The 22,911-nt window shown below is 38.7% G+C and overlaps 1 protein-coding gene across 2 annotated transcripts in view; it reads right to left on the reverse strand.

Moving 5' to 3' along the window:
• SUGCT (succinyl-CoA:glutarate-CoA transferase) overlaps positions 1 to 22,911 on the reverse strand; it is a 312,163-nt gene that overhangs the window by 28,994 nt on the left and 260,258 nt on the right. For both annotated transcript variants that reach the window (XM_057431629.1, XM_057431630.1), the window contains one exon: positions 18,962 to 19,025. In XM_057431629.1, the coding sequence (XP_057287612.1) occupies positions 18,962 to 19,025 (64 nt within the window). The remainder of the gene's footprint in view (positions 1 to 18,961; positions 19,026 to 22,911) is intronic.

Genomic DNA, 22,911 nt, shown 5'->3' on the forward strand with positions numbered 1-22,911 from the left:
TGGGGTTCTGAACATGAAACCGCATGAAGCACATACCACATGTTTTCTGCCAGAAAGAGCACGGAGGACCAACAAAGCAAACCTGCCAGGTCAGACACCTTCCTGGAATAAGGCTGTATCGCATCTCTTGGGCCCAGGATTTGACATCACAAGGGAGATGACTTTTGGGGGTTTATTCTGATGTTGCAAAAGGTACAGCGGAAAAGCAGAAACAAATCTGAAGTGCCTCTAGGGATAAATTTTTATTTAGTCTATTTTTATGTGAGACTGATATAAAGAGCTTACAGGTACACCATACAGGAATGCGAGGGCATCTGCTCCACACCAGCGGCATATTCTCCTGCAGCCACAGCCTACAGTCACCAGTTCCGACCACAGAACACCTTCAGAACTGCCTACAGAACAATTCTGCTGAACCTCAATGAATGAAGAATGTAAGTTAATATTGCCTTTGCTAGGGCTCTATGTATTTTTATATTACTTCTCCTTCTAGCAAACTATGACAACTTTTGAAAGAAATTAGATTTTTAGCTTCTGTTAGCATCCAGATTGCATTAACTTCTTCATTTTACTTCCCTTGGTATTGCTCATTTACTTTGACTTTGATTTTTGTGTGGGTGCTATCTTCAGATTTCCCCCTGCTACTAAACAAAGCCTTTAGCTTTTGCTATTGCTGCATGTTTGGGCCAGACCTGTTCACCTACACAATGGTATCGAATCCCTGTTTCCCTTTTGCACTGCAGATCTGGTTTAGCTGTGTCAAGGTAAAAATTAGAAAGGCAGACAGTAGAAGAAAGGGGAAGAGATGCTGGAATGTGTTAATCGAACACTGCAAAGGACTGTTCATCTGTAACGTTCTTGTTCACAAGCTCTTCACTGACCCTTCTGTTGCTCATTGAGCACCCAGACGAATGAGACCTATTCTGTGCTAAACTGTTCGAAATCTACTGCCAGTCACATTTTGTTTTCAGACTGAGTCTGATCCTCCGGACTTTGCAAAATATGCTTTTAGATATGCCTTAACTTCTGTCGCAGTCTTTGCCCATATGTCATCCAGCAAGCCTTACAGCAGCTGCAGCAGTGAGCTTGTCTGACCATCAGAACAGGTTTTATTCCTTTTTTTTGCTTTTCCTTTTTACCAGGGCCAATATTTCAGGAAGCTGTTCAGTCTCCTGCTGTCACTCCGAGCACCTCAGATTGCTCTTTCTTTGCTCCCACATACCTGCTTGGTTGACAAACTGCCTGGCTCATTTAATGCAGACCTTTATCAGTAGGTCTGAAGTGTATTTCAGGCTCACTCTAACATCCTCTAAGCCTTCTAAGATTACTGTTCAGTCCCCTTCAAGCAAAACCCCATTTTGCCTGTAGAGCTCATACTTGACTGAGTAAAACAGAGTAGTTTTGTGTGGCAACTGCTCCTTCAGGCTGTCATGGTTGGTACAGAACCTGATTTGCAGCGTGCTCTTCAGAGGACTACTTGATGCCTACCATTGGAGATGCAGGTTTTGTCATACAAAATTATGTCTAGCACATTTTGCCAGAAGCCCTGTTCAGTCCATCTGCCCCAGGCAGTGATTTTCTTGGGAAGTACCTTATTGTCATATCATAGTGCTAAAGTTCTAACAAGAAACAAACCTGAGTACAAACCCGCAGTCTTGTCCAGGTTTCTTCTAGTGGATTCTGGGCAAACAAGATAGTTGATAGCGATGCTAGCTAGTGCTGAAAGGTGCACTGAGGAAACTGCATTTCAGAAAGCACGGCTCTGTGTTTCCTTTTTATTTCTTGTCTTTAAGTAGATGTTTGGGGCCAACTGGTTTGCAGTATCACTGCTCCTAACCTCCTTCAGGGCAAAATAACGTTGCTCTAGCTACCCTACAGAGTTTTAGGAGTAGTCCCTGCCTGTTGATTTTCACCAGTTTTTTAAAGGCCTCTGATAAAAAGATCACTAAGGCTAAAAATTACTGGACCCCTTTCCAATCATTGGAGTGCTTTCCTGATTGCGCTGACTTTTCCACGGTATTGCTGCCATCTCCCTAGATGTCAACTAACAGAACAACACTGTTTTTTTTTCAAGTTCTATGTGTCTACATTCAACCTCATACTTTGTTTATTACATAATGACATTGCCTGTCTCTTTTGTCAGATCATTAATCTTTAATAGCTCTGTCACCAACTTCAAGCTACGTCTGGGAATCCTTCCCATCTTCAGTTTGCACTGGAACACCTTAGATCATAGAATGGCTTGATCTGGAAGGGACTTAAAGCTCATCCAGTTCCAACCCCCTGCCACGAGCAAGGACACCTTCCACTAGAGCAGGTTGCTCCAAGCCCTGTCCAACCTGGCCTTGAACACTGCCAGGGATGGGGCAGCCACAGCTTCTCTGGGCACCCTGTGCCAGCGCCTCAGCACCCTCACAGGGAAGAACTTCTTACTAATGTCTGATCTAAATCTCCCCCCTGTCAGGTTAAAGCCATTCTCCCTTGTCCTGTCACTACATGCCCTTGTAAGATGTTGGGTCCAGGTTAAAAGCATTTACGGCAGGCAATTACCTTGCAAAGGTGCACTCAGTGTTATCACACAGCTCATGGTCTCATTTACCATCATGTGGTAAAACTCGGACTTACGGTGATGTTAAATTATACAGTCTATTGCCCATTAGCAGTGATAAGCAGTGACTTCTTTACAATTACATATTTAGTAGTTTGGCTAAATGAAGATCCTCAGTTCACTCCAAGTTTCTCTCAGCATTAATTATGAACGACTGAGTCATTCTCTGAAAGTTTCAATGGCTGTATCAATGTCATTTCTTATCATTTCTTTTGTTATTTCTTAGTAGAGTTATCGACTTTTTGTTAGTACTCTGCCGTTATGAACAAAACTGAATTTTAGTTATCTCACTATATGGGGCTTTTTTCTGACTTCGACTTGATTTTTGTGCATCTGGTTCCTTGAAATGTTATCTTACATTTTCTGAAAATGCTTGAGAAAGGACACAGTGACCACTCTCCCCTCCATCATGCTCAGGAAAATATGACCTTGCACATGTAACATCTCTTACTTTTCAGGATTCTTCTCTACCAGCTTCATTTGCTCTTTGACTTCATATACCTGCATCATGAATACCTGATTCTAGTCCTCCACATTAAAGCTGCCACTAACCAGTTTGGTAGGATTGTGCTGCTGATGGCTTCACCATCCTACTGCAATCAACTGATTTAAGACCTGACAGAATAGTTCCAAAACCGAACAGAACAGCTGGCATCCTTCTTCTGCATCCTCCTCTGCAACCATTTTCTCTGGACCTACCCAAGGCAACCAGAAGATATCTTTCTTTTAATTGTAATCTCTACATTCTGTAACTTTATTACCACTTTTTCTATTTTCTGAGCTGCAACACACTGGACAGAAAGTCTTCCTACGTTCTCTGCTTTTTACGTGTTTTGTTCCAGGAGCCAGTTTTCTTTTTCCTGGTCAGTCTGTCCCTGTCCTGCTGCCCAATTTCCTTTAGTTTGATCCTGTGAACTTGTTCTGCACTAATAACACTGTTTTGATGCTTTTCCTCGATATTCAGCTGCCCTTGACATTTAAAGAAATTTCTGTTTCTTTTAACAACTTCTCCTGTATGCTGGAATCATTTGCCTCATATATGTTTCTGTCTCTCATTAAACAATCTTTTATAGCTCCAAACGTACATGTGACTGTAAGGCAGGCATCTATTCCCCCTTCTGTTCCTTAGGTTCAGATAAAAACACAGTCACACTTCTTTCAGGATCACAGTATACCAAAGATTTCTATCAGCTGCTACAGGGTTTTAGGTATTATTAGTACCAACAATGTCTGATTTGCCTTTACCCTCCCCAGTCAATGCTTTATTCAGTATTTATTAGTACTGTTATGCTTGAGTAATGTATGTATGGAAATTCAGCTTTCTTAGTGAAGTTGCTGTCTCATGGCTTTTTATCACCTCATGGCTGATTATTTTCTCTTTTTAAAGCTCTTGCTTTATTTTTCTTTCAGTAATGTTTTCTCCTTGCTGTCAGTCTCACCTGACTGTTGTATCACACTGTTCTTTACTCTGTAAGTGGTAATAAAAAGAGAGTGCCCACATTTGTAAAGTCCAGTGGTACTCTACTGAGAGAATTACCTGCAGATATCCTTCAATTGCCATTAACATCCCAACCACAAGCAAAAACTATCGCTTTGATGCTTTCCCCAAATCTCCTTTACCTGTTAAGATTAGTGCTTGTCTCTGCCATCTCCATGTCTTGCTCAACAAGGATAAATTTGAGAGGCCAGAAAGTAAGAATCTAATGAATTTCTCTATACTGGTAAGATAACGAAAGACTGCATTACAGCCTGTGCCACCTCACAACTGCTGTGTATATTCCATGGAGGCCCATTCTCTCTTAAGTGCAAGAATCCCAACCATTTATTTTAAAGCAGTTGCAGAGAAAAACATTTTAATACTTTTACAAAGGACTGAAGGCTGTGCATAAGACAAACTGCAGAGGAACATCTCCCCTACAACAATAAAGCAGAGTCTGTGCCATTCAGGACCTTGAACACTGCAACCAGAACCAAAGGGTGAAACCAATGCACAATGTTACTGATTGATGACAGCCCCCAGGACAAGCAGAATAAAGGGAGAGGAGGGGAAAAAAATCCCCAAAGATCGCTTTCTTTTTCAGCTATTTGTGCATGAGCTATTCTGCCTGCCCTGTAATTTCTATGACCTCCAAGCTTCCCTAGGATTATGAATACCTATTGTTGACTTAATTGGCAGAATAACAAGAAACATCTGCCAAACAAACCCAGTTTCTTAACCTCTGCTGGTCTTGGACACATTATGACTGTAAGGGAAAGAATATTGCATTTTGTCTCTATGAACAAGCCTGGACCAGAGGCTTTCATAGTTCAGGGAGCCGTTTCCAGTGTACATCAGAGAACCAATACACAACAGAGATTTCACAAAGGCTGTTGTCTTTTTGGGCGCCCATCTCTCGTGACCCATGGGATATATCCCTAATACTAATGCTATACTAACATATCCATACTTATGCCCTCCAGACACTCCTCTCCCAATTTAGAATTGTGTCCAGCATTACACCATCCCAGGTGCAGACTACGGCATCTGTTCTTGTTCAATTTCATGCCACTGGTGATTGCCCAGTGCTCCAGATCCCTCTGCAAGGCCTCTTGTCCCTCAAGAGAGTCAACAGCACCTCCCCATTTCATATCATCACCAGATTTACTAATCTTGCATTCAACTCCTGCCTCCAGTTCACTGATAAAAGGATTGAACAGAACTGGCCCTGAGGAACAGCGCCAGTGAGTGGTCACCAGCCAGATGAAGCCTTGCTCACTGCAAACCTTTGAGCCCTGCCTTTCAGCCAGTTCTTCACCCAGTGCACTGTTAGTGCACAAAACAAGAGAAACAACTCACAACAGAGCTGTATGGATCATATCCCTTCACTGATATTGATTAATGGATTAAATCCATCTAATTGATTAAGTCCTTCTAAACCAAAAGGACAGTGTATATGGAACTCTAAGCATGTCCTGTTGCACAAAATCTCCTTTAGCATACAATACATGGAGGGCATGTGCCCACATTACACATGTTTGGGACAAATTAGAGGTACTCAAGAAAAAGATGCCAAAGAAACTTGGGTGGAGGTGGGGGCAATAAGCTCTAATACACAGGATTAGAAAAGAAAATGTGGAAAAAAGCATCAATTTAAAATTACCTGATTGTTTGCACAGAAAAAAAAACAGATTTCAGCATCATATAGATAGCATAACCAAAATACACAACATATATATGGCTTAAACCCACCTCTTAGGTCTATGAAGTAGGAGTATAGTGGAAAGAAGTACTGGTTAGATATATACTTTTTTCATTTTTGTTAAAGACATGCAATAGGATTCGAAAATACAATTTATGTCATACCCTGCATGGTGAATGGTCACATAAGAGCATTAAGCCCTCTGGTGAATGTACCAATGTCTTAATAATTTGCCTTTTTTCCTATTACATAGCTCTCTTACAACTACATAGATGTGAAGGCATTCAATCCATTCAAACACCTTGATGGTTATTATAGACTGAATGTTACCAGTGGGAGAGCACCACTGGTAAGTGAACTTTATATCCATTATATCTTAAAGTTCAGGACAAAATTGTTTTCTCTGCCAGCACGCCTCAGTCATTACATTTCAGAGTTGTAGCATTTAGGAAAGATTGGAAATGTGAGACCTGTGGAAGAAGCCAATGTATAATCAAGAGCCATAAGTCTTTCAAAGGCTGTGTGAGCTGTACACCAATTACATCTGCACCCAGAAGTAACTCCTGAATTGAGTGTAATCACATTCCTGCCTGGATTGGTGTCTCTGGCCTATAGGCATTGCTAGTTAAGTAGCTAAAGGCAGCAACAAAGTGGAAATCAGCTATTATCCCAGTATAATGAGCAAACCAATATGCAGTCATTCCTCCCCACAGTGGTAGTTCAAATGCCCTGGTCACTGGGAGTAGGATATATTTCTTTTTATAAGACAGTGTCAATGGTTACACTACTGAAATATAAAAGTAAATTTTGAACTACTAAATACTCTTCTGGTAAAGACATTAAGCACTGGAAGACAGTAATTTCCCAAATTATGATTAAGTTTTCAATCTTACCTCTTGACTTTTTAAAGAGCCTCTACAAATGGATCCTCTTAATATCTCTCTGTAATTATCAGTCAATACACTACAAAGTGTACCATGAATTGGAATGCTTCAATTTTGTCTTGCATATATTAGGCTCCATCTTTTATGGTACATTTAAGTTGATTACTGATCATTACTTCTCATTAATTGCAGTAAATTTAGAAAAATTATATGACAAAGCTCCTGAAAACAGAACTCAAGTCTTCAAAAAAGAGCAGAGCACTTTTACTGAGAACATGCTTTACTGTAAATAAGACAACATTTGTTTAATTCATTCATCTCGAGTCTAAAAATGATCCACAACTTTCTAAGGCATTTATCTTCAACAATGCAATCGCCACAAATCAGAGCATGTAAATTCCCTGAATGTACCCACTATCTGAAATCTTGCTTTTAAATAAATAATGATTTTTTTCCAGTATTTTAAAATATTCATATTTCTGAATTTTCTGAATCGCCCTTACTTATAAATGATAGGCACAGAAACTACCTAATTCTTCTCTCACTATGGTTTAACACCAACCAACCACCATTGGTATAAAGATTTTTATGTTCTATGACAGTAAAGAATACACATTTGTATGTGATATGCAGGTGTAATATGTAATTATGTTATAGAACTATGCTATTATCATATTTCATTGGAATTGGTGCCAGGTGTAATCTTAGTTTCCCTGAGGCAGGTAAGACCTTAAGACTTCTAGTTTCTAAATACAATCAATGAAGCATTTTGATTCATGTCTGGGTACACCTGGGGAAAACAATATCAATCTCTGAAAATATCTGAAAATTAGAAGTATCCACTATGCCTCACAATGCAGCAACTGACTGCAAACCTCCCCCATTAAAAACAAAACAAATTACTGAGACTTGAAGACATCTGATAGTAAAATCTCAAATGTAAATGTAAATTCGTGGAAATAGTAACAGATTTGCACACGGAGGTTGGTGGTGGGTGATGCTGCTCTGAGCCATGCACAATCTATCAGTGAGAATCTAGAAGTCATGTTGAAGTAGTAAATATGGTATTGCTTGTTTTCTTAAAGTCAACTGGAAGGAAGGTTTCAAGCTGTCTCCACACTAGCCAACATTTTAAAAGACTTAAAATAGGTTGGAATAGACTCTTAGAAGGTGAACGGCTTCCTAAGAAGACATTCAATTCTGAACTACTCCTCCAAGTTCTGATACCCCACAGTAGTTTCTCTACCCTGTCAGTATTACAGAATCACAGAATAAGTTAGGGTTGGAAAGGACCTTCAGATCATCTAGTTCCAAGCACTTCAAGAACAGGTTAAAATCGTATCTTCCAATCTAACATTGCTACACAGCTGTACCAGAGTTACACTTTACCCATGTATTCTAACAACACTCTTCTAGAGCTGGTGAAGGCTACAGCATGGTACCTGAACCTCTGAGGAGCAAAAGGACACGTCAACCTTTTATAATGTATTCTTTTTCTCAGAAGATGCAAGCAAAACGGAGAAGGGAAGGCTCTTAAACCGTGTATTCAGTTTTGAGATAATACAACTATTACATCATATGGTGTGGACATCGATTTTTGGGTAATCAGGAAGTTATAATTCTCTTTCAGGAATTACATTAGTCCTTATTCTGGCAACCTAGGAAGGTAGCAAAGGTAGATACTACCAATAGCAAAATCCATGCCTTGTCTTTGTCTCCTCTATTCCCCTAAGTATGAATAAATGTGAAAAAACAGAATGTTTGCCAAAACAGTCTCCTTTGCCAAATTTACTGGTCCCTAAAGTGTTCCCCACTGGGAGGTGAAGGCCAGATTCTAAAATGCAGGCAATATTCAAAGGAAACAATAGAACTGTACACTCTCCATTTAGCCACATAAACACCTGGCTTGCACATACAGAATAATTAAGAGGTGCATTAATATAATTAAGGATACAACTCACTGTATTGTTAAGGAAATATCTGATTGAGCGGTATAGAAAGCGATAACCTTTGCAAAGAGGCTCTTGTTTTTCTAAATAAAGTTTTCTAAGCACTTCCACAAAACCTCGTATCTCAAGAGACAAACCACACGTGAAATCAAGAGTTTCTAATCACCACTTTGTCTCAGACTGGAATTCAATCTGATCTATCATTCCAAAGTTTTCACTGAACCTTACCCAGAACTGAACCTAACACGTACTACAGAACTTCTGAATTTCAGAATACTGGTTTAACTAACCATTGACACCAACTAGCAGAGATCAATTTAAAGAGGGGAACTGTCTGCACCAGCTAGTGTTTGCAGGGCCACAGTTTTTTCCTATCCCCTCCTTCCTCAACTCATTCTCTATCTTTTCTCACCCGTGTGGTCCTACAGTGCAAGCCTTCTCCACCCTGACACTGTGCCATTTGCTGTGAGCCTTCTTGGTCAAGCCCTTAGATTGTTAGCCCGAATCATTACTCTAGTTCTCCAGCAGTGTAGCACTGTGTGCTGTAGGTCTTATCTTAATCTCTCTGCTATCAGCACAGTCCTTCTGACCCCTGGCACAGCATAGATCCCACTGATGTTTCCAGGACAGTGCTCCTCAAGCTGTTTCACTTTAGTTTCTCAACCTCTTAAGATTCAGGAGGCTGACAACACACAGGATTGTGCTGGGAGCGCAGATGACATTAGATTTTGGCTGAGGAATGACACCTGAAAGCTAACAGTCTTCTCTATATGAAACCCATATTTGAAGTGTGTCCCCATTATACAAACTTTCTCCATTTTGAAAAGGCATGTTTTCCAAGGAGGCAAGTTCACTGACGATTTCAGTGATCCCAACTGGTTCAAACTAGGTGATGCTAAGAAAATACAGCACATGGACAGTGAAGCTAGGAAGAAATGGTCGAATGGCATCACCAGAACCTACCCTGGCTCAAAAGAAAAATCACTAGCTCAACTACAGTCAAAAATGGTACTACCCAATCCTTTGAGAAAGAAAAAGCAACTGTCAAATGTAACTCAGCAAATTACAGGGCAGGTTTCATCACAGATTTATTCACACAGGTATCTAAATCACACAATCAAAGCAATACAACTTAAGCAATGCAGCTTAATCTTTCAGTGCTAATCTTGTGATAGAACACTATCAAATTGCTATGAGTTTATACAAGCTTATATGTTTGTGTCATGAACTGGGAATAGCAGACGTGTGCATGCAGCTGTGCTTTCAGTATGTGCAAGCTGGACAACTCAAAATGGGCATTTGTACATGATGGGCTTTGAAATTTTGTTTGCCCCACGTTTGTTTGCAAATTGTACTGCCTGTCTTCACAAATGGGCCTGATTTTATATTCTCCATGATGTTTCTAAAAACAGCTTGCAAACAATATTAAAAGGCTTGTTCTAATCTGCAAGCCTCTGCCTCATTTAATCACTGCATCAAGTTCAAAACCCATGAGGAACACGCTACATACATACAAATCAATACATATTTTTTATTGGCCAGCCACAGGCCCAATCTTTAATTTAAAGCAGTGAACTGACACCAAATTTTAAAATGCATTAAGCTATCAATCTCTTTTAATAGAACAATTATCTGCTTTTTATATAAGTAAACTGGTTTTACTTACTGCTATGTACAGTCTGCTTTCAGACAGCCAAAGAAATAGGGATGCTATGCCTTTTTAGGGAACTCTGCCCCATACCTTAGCAGATTCTGTGTCAGGAAGATTTTTCTAACCAGGTCTTAAACAATGCTTTATGTTTCCACTAGACATTCACTTTTCATTAGCTATTCACATCGGTTCTGTCTTGGTTTAAACCTTTTGCACGGTGATAGGGTGGCCAGGATAATTTTACTTGTGGGGGGAAAAAAAAAGGTTTCTGTTTAGCAAAACATTATTTGCATGTTTGGATCAAATTTGGTGAATAATATCAGCCAAACAAAACATTTGGAAAAACTCTTGGGAATTTCCCACCCTCCCAGAACCCCAAAAGAGCTCCAGAATAGCTGGCAAAATGGCAAGAGGTGGCAGCAATGCTTTATTTTTGACAGCCCAAATTATTAGGGCATCATTTAGAATATTCAAGACTCAAATCCAAATCACCATGCCCGTTTTGACTTTTATGCAGGGAAGATCTGCTGGTGAATGTACCAATGCTAACAGGAGGCACAAATTTTAGAACAGGTCATTGGCTTCAAATTTACCAAACCGTGTGTTCATTGACTACAAAAAAGGATTCAGAGGGATAAGAAGCATCAAAAACATTACTCTCTTTTCTATTTAAATTAGGAAAAAATACCCAAACAACCCATATCTGAAGAAAAATAACGGAACACAGGCACTTAAAGGGAAATATATAAATGGAAATAGTCATACTGACAGTGTCTTAAATTGGTAAGCAAACCAGACATGAGTTTGAAATGCAGCATGACAGCTAAACAGACCTATGTAAATTATACTGCATGGGCAGATACATCATATCTGTAAATTCACAGTGACTAAGAGAACGTAAATATGCCCTACTTCAGAAGTCACAGATAAAAAAGTTAAATACATGTAAATATCCTAACCCACAACGGGTACATGTTATATACTGTTGGGAGGCTCTTCATCAACTGAACAGTAAAGTTAACTGTATAAGCCTTATTTTGCCGCTTATTTTTACCCAATCCCTTCCTTCTATAAACTACAAAGAAACCATAGAATCACATTTCATGTACTGTCATTATTATAATTTGGAAAAAGCAAACGTGTTTATGCTCTGTAGTTCCTGTTGAATTCTATTATCACAATTCTTCGGATGAAGAAGAGAGAAAGGTAACTTCATGGGCTTAAGGACTTGCCTACAGTCAGGCAGGAGTTTTGTGATGCACTCTATCCAACTGTTAAGTTTTTCCTGTAAATACGCAGTACACAGACTGCAATAAAAAAGACACAGCTACAAAGCTGCTGCACTTTGCTTACACAAAAGACCTGAAAAGACCTGGGCAAATACCCTAGTTGTCTAGATGTGACTTTGGTCATGCAAGTATTTTCATGGGGAGAAAAAAAAACGTGGTTAAAGCTTGTGAAAGACATGGAAAAAAATATTGTTGCTCTATAAAATTAGGTAACATTGAATTACAATCATATTTTTTTTAACAATGAGCCTGATCAGGCAGTTAAAGAAAGAGGCAGATATTTGGCAAATTTTCCATCTCTTGGGGACTTCTGAATAAGAAAAACTGTGAAAGAAGTACATCGGTGAAAGTCTACAGTCAATGCCATAAGAAGGCAAACTACATGATCTAATGGCCACTGCTGACCATGAAATTGTTTCTGTCTAGGTTCACAGAAAACAGCTTAAGTCCAATCATTCTTTCCATTTGCAGGGCTTGGGTCAAGACGACATGGCAGAAAGACAAATGAGGATTAGTATACTCAGTATCCTAGGGATTAAGTAACATTGTCTAAATGTTTAAACCATATTTTTACATTTAATGAAACCAAACTTTTTTAGCTGACAGTAGATTCCTTTTCTTATCCAGTAATTATTAAAGATCATAAAGATATAGTTGCAATTTATGGGTGTTGAAGTAATTTGGCTGTTTTACAACGCACCCGAGGCATGCAGATATATCTTTACAATCACACACCCTGAACTGTGTGAGCACCTGGCGGTGCTTGTTACAGAGTGAGGGTTAAGAAAGTACTGTCTAAGTTACTGTTATTTATAAAGAAGGAAGTGGAAGACATTTAAAAATAAAAAAAAGTTTTAAACAAAAATAGTTTTAAACAGAGCTGAATTCCAGGATTGTCACAACTGGTGGTAAATTAATGAGTTTATTTGGCTATTCAGTTCATGCTTCAACTTTCCTCACCCGTATGTAGCAGCCAGGGGATACTATTTAGTTTAGTAGGTTATAGAAGTATAATTACTAATCAATGTTCAACAAAACTTCAATGACCATTTTACTTGACTTACAAAGTAGGAAATATCCCCACTTGTTTTATTTTCCTTCCTGATATGACAGTGTCAGGTCCTGGGAAGAAACATGTGATGCAAGAAAAACAGTTTTGATTGCCACAGCTTACAGAAAGGCAGAAAAACGTAGGACCTAGAGTCTGCCGAGAGGAGAGCTCAGCTCAGACACCCTAAACAAGAGTCCCGGAGAGCCACTGCCTGAGTAACCCAGTGCTGTTGGTCCCAGTTGGTACCAACACTCAGTTACTCTGAGCCTAATGGAAAAGACTTTCATTATTTCTTAATTTCCCAAAACAGCTGAAGTCCCAGAGCTAGGAAAGAGACAGCTGGCTTTTCTTCCTTACAACGTTAACTTTAAAAGTATCAACTGGGGCACTAAGGTCATTCCAGCAGGTACAGCAAATTTTGAAATACACAGTTGAGAAATACTCTGGAAACTTATGAGAGAGAAGCAAAAATATGACAGGTTTTGTTGTTTATGTTTTACTTTACAAGGAATCTTAAAGGATTCCAAATAAAAGTATCAGTCATTAAAAACATAGACTAGCCTGTCCTACACGAAGCTTATAAAGTATTCCTTGCCATTCGCGCCATGTCTTTTCTGCTTCTGCAATCAGTACAAATATATTGTTTATACATTTATTAAGATACTTTTAAAGTATTTTTGAGGATAGCTAAGTGAGCTGTCATACATCATTTCTGCTCAGTTCCTGTAATGGTCCCGAATTCCTCAAAATTGAAATCAGCTCTGTGAATGTAAAAGACATAAACAGTCAGCCCTGATGACTAAAAAAGGCGAATGAGGTAACGGTAATGCCGGTGAAGCTGTTTGTCTCCAATGCACCATAAATAGTGAAGTGAAATTAAAATTTCTCAATCAACACCAGGGATGCACATGCACGCACACACGCGCACGCACACGCATACGAGAACCCTGCCTGATGAGAAGCAGACAGGATCACAAGTTCAAGCAGATTCTTACCAAAAGAATAAAATTATTGGGATTTTTTATGTTGTTGTAGTTCCTATATTGTGGGATATCCTCACTGCAGGAAACGATGGATTGGAGTACAGACTTCCTTAATTTCCTGCAGTCTTCCCCCCATGCCATATTTCTAGTCCTTCTGAAGGTTCCCCCACTACATTTAACATTAAATGATCAAAAAAAAGATAGCATGTATCACCAACAGCCATATCTGCTCCTTGTATTGTACTCTTCGAACACACAGATACCCCACTGTTATTTCCACAGCTACAACTGGTCTTCCCCATACATGGAAAAAATAAGTATAAATACATATACAGATAATAAATAGGGATGAGGATTTAAAACAATACGTAAAAGATTTTCCAAGAACTTCCTTCCCTTAGAAATCAAAGTATTTTTTCAACTATTAACTAAGATCTGAAAAACTGCAAATGATTAGTAAGGTGAGACACACAGACAGATTTGTCCAAGGCTAGGCAAGAAATCTGTGGCACAGCAAGGAAGTCCTATTAGATTTCTTGCCTCTTCATCTTGTTCCTCAAAACCATTCTTGTAAGAGATTGATGGCAATTAGTCTCCATGGAACCACGACAACCATTTAATGAATCATACAACAGGAAAAGCCTATCTCTGAAAAAAATGTCTTTCCTGTTTCAGTAGCATATTTGTAATGCACAGTGACAGGAGAAGACCGGAAAAAGGGACATTTCTCCTGAGTGGGTTGATTAATTAACATAGATTGCCTGAATTCATTCCAAGAAATCTACGCCAAGGAGGAATCCTGCACTGCCTTTCCTAAGTGAGCCTGGAGCAGTCCCCCAAACACATTATCTCAAGAGTACAGAAGGAAATCACAAAGCCAGGTAAGAAACTGGCCTTTGTGAGACATAAAGACATCCCTGATGCAGATCATGGGCCAAAGGACAGAAACAGTGTTTACCAACTCAGGAAATGGGGATGAAGAGAATGTACAATATAAACATTATCAAAACTAAGAATAGTTGTTTTGTCTGGAAGAGGTGTTCTACATGATTTCTACAGTTATATTGTTTCCTGTTTGATGAGAGATGATTCCAAAGAGTAGGCTGATATCCAAATCCCCACTCCGCTAAGGCTCAGAAGGGGTTAGAAACAAGGTTTATTTCACAGAGGTTCCTGCTAGTTATTAGATTTATTATCTACAAAGGTTGGTTTGTTAGGGACAGCTGAATGCACTGTGTTTTTTCCTTTAAAAGAAAAAAAATCATATTACAAACACTTTTTTGATTATAGAAAACAACCGTCAGTAAAAAATTACCGACACTAGGTAATGCAGAAGTTGGGAATATTATTATTTTAGTTTCCTAAGTCATATAAAATAGATTATAATGGAAAAGGCTTGGGCAAGATTGCACTGCATCCATTAGCTCTCCCTGCATAATTTGTACGGGTTGCGATCCATTATGCTCTGCACTGCAACTCAGAATTACTTGGTGGCTCCCAGAAACCCACATGCTACCGCTCTTCAGAAAAGTCCATTACTTTTTGGCAAAGTAGTTCAAGACTAACCCAAACACTAAAGCTTCTTGCAATGTTGTCCCTTCACTTAACAGTATTGTCTCTGTGCCATCCAGCATCATCTGCAATCTGGCACTCTGCAAAACTTCCCTCCCCTATCATTTTTCTTTTCCCTCAAAAGTACTTTCTGTGCTCTACACTTCCCATTTTATTAAACTATGTCATTTTTCCTCCACATCTCTATGGAAAGGGCTAAGTACAACCGAGCTGAGCGACGAGACACTGAGGTTAATTACAGAACAACAACATAATCCAAGTTGGAAAGGAAATCGGGAGGTCTCCAGTCCAAGCTCTTGCTCAAATCAGGGTCAGGTCTGAGGTCAGACTGGGTTGCTCATGGCTTTATCTAGTTGTTTGTTGAAAACCTGAAGAACAGATCCTGCACAGCCTCTCTGGGCAACCTGCTCAACTGCCTGGCTGTCGTCATGATGAAAAAGACTTTCCCAATATCCAGCCTGAATCCCTTTTATCTCATCCTCCCACCATGCACTGCTGAAAACCCTGGCTCTCCACATTGATAACCTCCCTGTAGGTGCAGGGGGGCTGCTGTCAGCCACCCCCAGAGGCTGCCTTTTCCCCAGGCTGTACCAGCCCCTATCCTGCAGACCCTCCAGCTGAGGTGCGCCAGCTCCTGATCATCTCTGGGGCCCTGCCCCAACTAAAGATGACTAAGCTGATTTCAGATACAGATTCATCAGCACAACCCCGCAGTCAGATGAACCAGACCTGTGTTGAATGGGTGCAGTACAGTGGCAGACCTTTTGGACTCAAGCATGGCTCTCTCAATGTGTTGCACCTTCTACATATGATATGTCAAGTGTAAGTGTAAGTATACGTATGAAACAAGTCAACTCTAGAATAACTACACGACATAAATATACTGCCTGGCGTGTGTGAAACATCCTAGTGAAACCACTCAACTACTACAGAACTAGATTTTTCTTTAAAACAATCTTACAGTTTTTTACACAGTCACTCTTAGTCAGATGATCATCAGATGATCTCAGTTTTCACATCCATACTTGAATTTAAGTTATCTTGCTAATTCTAACAGAAGCATATATGTGCAAAGGCATTTTTCAATGAAGACTTGATACTGAAATACAAGGTCTATATCCTTCCTACCACCAATATGCATTCTGAAAAGAAAAAATAATAGAAATATGGTTTTAATACTGTGACTTCTCCCACTCCAGTTCCAGCAGTATCACATGATGTGCTTATCAGCACACAGTATATATCAGGCTGGAAATTCTAAAAAAAAGGCAAGGGTGAAAGCACTGACTATGTGTGCAAATTACCAAATTCAACAACCATCCCAAAAGATATTTAAGCAGAGTATGAACCATCAAGTCTGAGATTAAAAATGTTGCTTACATTGAAGTCAATGGCAAAATCCCTCAGAATTTCAAGACGCAAGATCTACAAGTGAGAATTCAAGCACAGGTTTGAATCCACTCTCAAAGTCCATGCCTGGAGAAGGACTACTGTAAACCAGTGGTAGACATAGAGGGCAGCTGCTACACTTGGAGCTGAAATCTGCCCACATGGTCTCACTCACAAATTTACTTGGCAGCACAAGTCTGACCTCTGTCAAGAGCCTCTAGTGCGATGTCCAATTCAGTTACTAAAAGACACATTAAAATCTGGCTTATTATGGCTAAGAAATAACATTCACCTATTTTTTTTTGGGACCAGAGTCTCCCCAGTCTCTTTAAGGAGAGACATTTTTAGTCTATTCAGTTTCAACATCCACATTGATATCTTAATCTTGCTTAATAAGCAACCCTAAACCAGCAACTGAGAGCTTAGTAAAGATGTTCTCTACCAAATATAATACATTCAAATATAATAATATTTAATTAAAAATAAAAAAGTTGTTACAATTTTAAGTAGTCATTGAGAAGCAACATTGACCAGCACAATTCCAGGGTACTTCCGCTACCTACCACCAACTCACTCACGTGCTTTAATTTTGGGACAGAGCAATGCACTCACTGTCTTTCCAGTGATATCAATAGGTCCATTCTACTCACATTGAATGAGTGTCCTTCACCCCTCCCTCCCCTGCCTTTCCCCTCCTTATCCTCCCATGCCAGGAAAGGAAGGAATTCTCCTTTTCCTGCTCAAATATCTAATAATCATTTCAGCCATCTGCTTCAATACAAGAAACTCTTAATAGAAGCCCAACTAAATGGCAAACCATTAGAGATTAAGATGATTTATTTTAGTTTAGTGCAGTGTCACTGGTTTAATAAATAAAAAATACCTAAGGATTTGGGAAATACTATGGCTTACCTATGTAAAAACTCACTCTCTTGCCAATACATTCTATCGCTGCTGACAGACATTAGAACATTCCTTTCATCTCCTTCCTCTTCTTGCAGTTTAAGCTACCCCCTTAAGGAGTATTTGCTTTCTCTAAGATAGATTATACATTGTATGCAACGTGAAAACCTTACGCGCTTTCTCTACCATCTGCAAGGCTTTTCTGCCTACTTCTTTAAAAAGAATTAAATCAAAACCCTTATTAGTCTTTTCATTTTTGGATAAATAAACCAGAATTACGTTTCTGTTAGAATCTAAAAAAAAAAAAAAAAAAAAAGAAGGATTGCTATTTCCAGATCTCTGTATTTAAATGTGAGAAGCTCTTCTGAATACAACCACCCAAACATCCAAGCCTAATGGGTCCAAATGTGGAATGCAAACTGTGATAAAGAGCAAATATGAAGCATACGCATACACACACACAAAACACCCCCTCTATTCATGCAGAAAACATGATCTAATATGGGATTGATTTCTTTCAAATAGTTCTTTCTGCATCCCAGTGTGATTCCAGGATGTGCAAATTAAGATAAATTCTATGGGTCAAATTCTTCTTACCATTACATGTGCTCAAGTCAACTGAAATTGATGAGAACTGGATGCTGTGTCAGAGGGTGAAATTGGCGCAGAAAATCACAGTGTAAGGAGAAGATGTTATAAAAATAAAATGACACAGTGCTTTGATTTGAATGAAGGAGGAAACAATTCTCAAAGTGGCTTGGAGAGAGAAAAGCACAGAGAAGCAGAAAAAGTTGACCCAGGATCTAGTAGATTGTCAGATAAGGCTCAGTTGTCAAAACACAGCCAACTGCGAGGATCCGTACGAGAATATGTCGCTCTGGATGAACCTAACCTCATTCCATAACTAACTCTAATAGAAGCAAAGCTACACCAGCTCCAACTCCTGATCCACTTAGAACTTAAAAGAGGAGAGACTAGTTCATTACTTCTATACTCTTTGAAATTCCAAAATAGCTATTTAAGACTTCATCATTACAGAGCTTCACGTTTAATCTCATTAAACGAAAGAGTGCGATAAAACTTTCAGTATGAACTTCCCTCTTCTTTGGTTTTTGGGGTTTTTATTGTACAAAAGAAATGTCCCTAAAAGAAGCCTGTGTAACTTGCAAAAGCAACCTAAATCAAAAACAGATTCACATATTCGTGTAGATGATTTAGCAGTAATATTTCTAGCAGTGGGAGTTTGCAGATATTATCAAATCCATGTTCACGTTTTATGACAATTGACCGACGAAAACCAGAAGCTATTCTGACACACATTTTAACCCATTTTGCTGCTACCAGTATGAGTATGAGCACAAATGTCTTCCTGGTTGAACTTCTGTTCATTTGAGTGAAATGTGAAGATATGTCATGTCCTCAGCTAAGCTCCAGAACTACTCAGGATGTCACGTAGCATTTTCATTTCAAGCTCCATTTAGAAAAAAGGATTAAACACCTAACCTGGAACAGCTATCCTCCCAGCTGTTGGATGATTCATTTCCATCACAAGTCCATTGTGCAGCACCTAGAAAAAAAACAACAACAAAGCATGTATGTAATACATACATAATATAAATAATATAATCAGTTCCTAAACTTGAGAGGAAAAAAAGATAAATATTACCATGTTCATTCACAGAGTACCTGAAAACACAGGGACCTACAACTCAAGCAATTTGCTTAATTTGTAAAATGAAAGCCCTGATGTTTGACACTACTTTCTATTTCTGCATCTAAATAAATGCTTCAGTAAGCCTTTACAAGTCTAACGTATCTCTAAGCTCTCATAGCCAACTACAAGTATAGAAAACTGAGCTGCAAGCATGTCATGGTTTCAACCACCAACAAACAACTGGCACCAACATGAAATGAGAATTAAAACCTTCACCCGCTTTCATTTTTTCCTGCAGTATGTATACATAACTTATGCTCTGTAGTGCTGGTCTGCTGTTTTTTTTCCGCTTTTATTCAGTTGTTTTTGAGACCTTGATGGATCACACTATAAAAAGTTAGAATCATAGAACAGAATCACAGAATAGTCAGGGTTGGAAAGGACGTTAAGATCATCTAGTTCCAACCCTCTGCCATGGGCAGGGACACCTCACCCTAGATCATGTCACCCAAGGCTCTGTCCAACCTGGCCTTGAACACTGCCAGGGATGGAGCATTCACAACTTCCCTGGGCAACCCATTCCAGTGCCTCACCACCCTTACAGTAAAGAACTTCCTCTTTATATCCAGTCTAAACTTCCCCTGTTTAAGTTTTAACCCATTACTCCTTGTCCTATCACTACAGCCCCTACTGTCAACCCAAGTTTACTTAGTTCTTACAAATGTTTAGGAAAGCTGACATAATTTTGATGTTATTTCTGTTCTTTCAAGTGGGTGTACGTCATGCTTCAGCCCCATGTATATCTGTATGCGATGACTATTCATCACAGTTTCCAGCTTTCTGTTATTCACTTCAACCAGGAAACAATGTATGATACCAAAATTCTCAAGTAACACAGAAAATGTTTAATAGCAAACTCACTGCTACTGTTAATACAATGCTGCCCCAAAGCCAGTAAGTAATCTTTATGATTTCCTTACCTTTTACCCTGCCGCTCTGTTATCTCAATCACATAATCAGAATTCTTAGAAGTTATTTTGTTATTGAAGTATCCTCTACAAATAAAAAGCCTCCCATTAACCAAATCTTTTTCTATCCAATGTAACAAGTCTAGAGTGCCTTGCCAAATGTAGCAGCTATAGAAAATGAAAGACGGGCAAAGACTGCTAAGTGATCATATAATACATCTACCTATTCACCTTGCACGGTGAACACTAGCAACCTTGAATATAAATGACAGGTTTTGGTCTAATTATTCTTGAAAATTTCTAGTTAGTCAGATGACAATTTTCTTACGTAGCCTTCACCATATTTGCTATTTTTATTCTTCGAAATTTTTCTCCTAATACATTACCTTAATACCTTTGTTTTGTATTCAACATCTTTATTCTTGTCTTTTCCCCAACTGGGCACAGAAAACCAATCGCTAGCATCTTTATAACATTCTTTTGCATCCTGGAAGATTGTAATCACATCCTCCCTCAGTCTGCTCTTTTCTAGACTAAACAAAACTAATTCCTTTAACCATTCTTTCCAGGTCAAATTTTGTGAACTTTTTATCTATGTAGAATAGCATGCTTAAGAAATTCCCATTCCTGAACAGGTGGTGTCAAAGGCCAGGTCAGCTTTCTCTTAGCTTGTGGGGTGAGTCTATTTAGCTGACATTTGGAAATCTAGATATTTCCGATAATAGATGCTGATGGAAGAATGTCTGTTCACTGGTCTAATTGTTTGGCGCTGTACCAAATCATTAATTCTATTTCTCCTTTGGAAGGTTAACGCCAATTTTGGTAGACATTCAAGTAAGACATCCAGAATTTTCTTCTAAATGACAGAATTGGAAAATATAATTGCTTGTTTTAGCTCATATTTAGAATCTTTCCAGTTATGCCCTTAATCAAACAGTAACGAAAGTCTGTCCTCCTTTCCCTGTAACTTAGTTACATGGGTTTTCTTTACACATTTAATAGATTTTTTGTGACCTGAATTCAAGAAAACACACTTATTTGAACTTGAAATCAACAGAGTACTCAGGTGCATAAGCAGTTCTTTAGACAGCAAATTAAAGCCTGTACCTTAAATTAGCACCGCCTGGTTAAAGACAAACATATAGGTTCTCTAGCAGACACTCAGAGCTTCACAAAAGGAAGGCAGACTTAGATTACTTTAAAAACATCTCCTTCTGTCAGAACCAAATTCCACGTCCCTAAGAAAAACCTGCAGTGTCTTCGAGGCTTAACTTTTATTCCATTTTAAAATAACTACTTAAGATGCAGTCGAGCTTCCTTTCCATTCACTGTAAGTACAGGCTTCACTTTCCCTCTCAGATAAATGTTTCCCAAAACCACTGTAATGTCATTACTCTTATTACTTTTATTTTTCACAGTTATTAAGCCTGTACTGGTATATCCAAGTCTACTCTCTTTTTTTGAAGAAACAACCCCCAGAAATTAATCGGGCCAAAGACCGTTTCTTTTCCCAACACCAGCAACACTGTTTATAAGAACTGTGCAATTTCCTGTTTCATGTGTTCTACTATTAGGATTCCCTAAAAGAAAATGAAAAAACAACATCACTAACTCCTCCTCATCTACATTCTAAAAGCTATGAAGGAAACATGTGAGAATACTGCACTAGAGCCTTTGAGAGAATGCAATGCTCGTGTCCATTACCATCAGAGACAAGGAGAGTCTGAGGACAAAGAGACAGAACTTGGAGGACTTCTCTGTTGTTTTACACCACTGAAATAGTCACAATCCTCCTGATGTGGTAGAATCCTCTATCCCCTTTGCATTCACCTTTGCTCAGCATAAGGAACTGATGCACCAAGAGGATCATGTAAGAGATGACAGACATCAGTAGATGCTTGTTTTATTTTCCATATGGTTTATGTTCCAGGCTAGAAATCCTCTGTTACTTTATTACCTGTCACCATTTGGGATTTTATGAATGAAAGTAATATTTAGGTGGCATTTTACACTGACTATAATGAGACTGCTGTAAAAGAGTCAGAAGGACAGTCTTCTGTCCTTCAGTAATAATCTTTTCATGTCATTTCATTTTATCAAAGTATAATCACTTTGTACATTAAAGAAGGAACCTTTCATCTATCTCCTGGTTAATGAAAAGGAAACCTGATGTCACTATTTTGTAATCTTATCAGAACAAAAGCACTAGCAGTGCCTTGCTGTTATTTGTGACACACTCAGCTTATGTAGGATTTTGTTTTACCTGTTCATACTTTTTTTGTCGTTCCTCCTGACACTTGGAACTGTAAAGGAAAAGACTCTTCTATTGGCAAGAAAAAAAAAGGACACATCATGAAACAGTAAAAACATCTCTGCATTGCACAGAAATCAGTAAAAGATAAGGTTGCTCTGATTTGTGCCATCGGTTCTGATTCCTGTGCTTTGCTACTAATCTTTTCTTAAAACGTTTGTGTTTTCTTGCACACTGAATTTGAAATTTTATATAGATATTATATACACAATGCAGGATATATGTAATTCTCTATCATTAGCTGCTACAGTTCTGCTTTGGGATTACGGATTGTGTATGGAGACAGTATCAAATTTGCCCATGTTACAAAAAGAAAACATTATTCGGTGATGGATAAAACCTATAGAACTCACTGTATTTCAAATCTATCTAGCCAGTATAGGTTAGTACCTTACTTGATTCAAACTACAGCTCATATGATTGTCTTCTAACCTCAGAGAATAAAAGAATTTAATTAAAAAATTGCTTCACTATTGTTTTCCCAATGCTATACGCAAGAAAGTCCACAAAGAATCTTAAA

This window comes from Pezoporus wallicus, unplaced genomic scaffold (assembly GCF_028554395.1).
Source record: "Pezoporus wallicus isolate ANWC-B61680 ecotype Strahan unplaced genomic scaffold, APGP_CSIRO_Pwel_v1 scaffold_11491, whole genome shotgun sequence".
Taxonomy (NCBI): Eukaryota; Metazoa; Chordata; class Aves; order Psittaciformes; family Psittacidae; genus Pezoporus; species Pezoporus wallicus.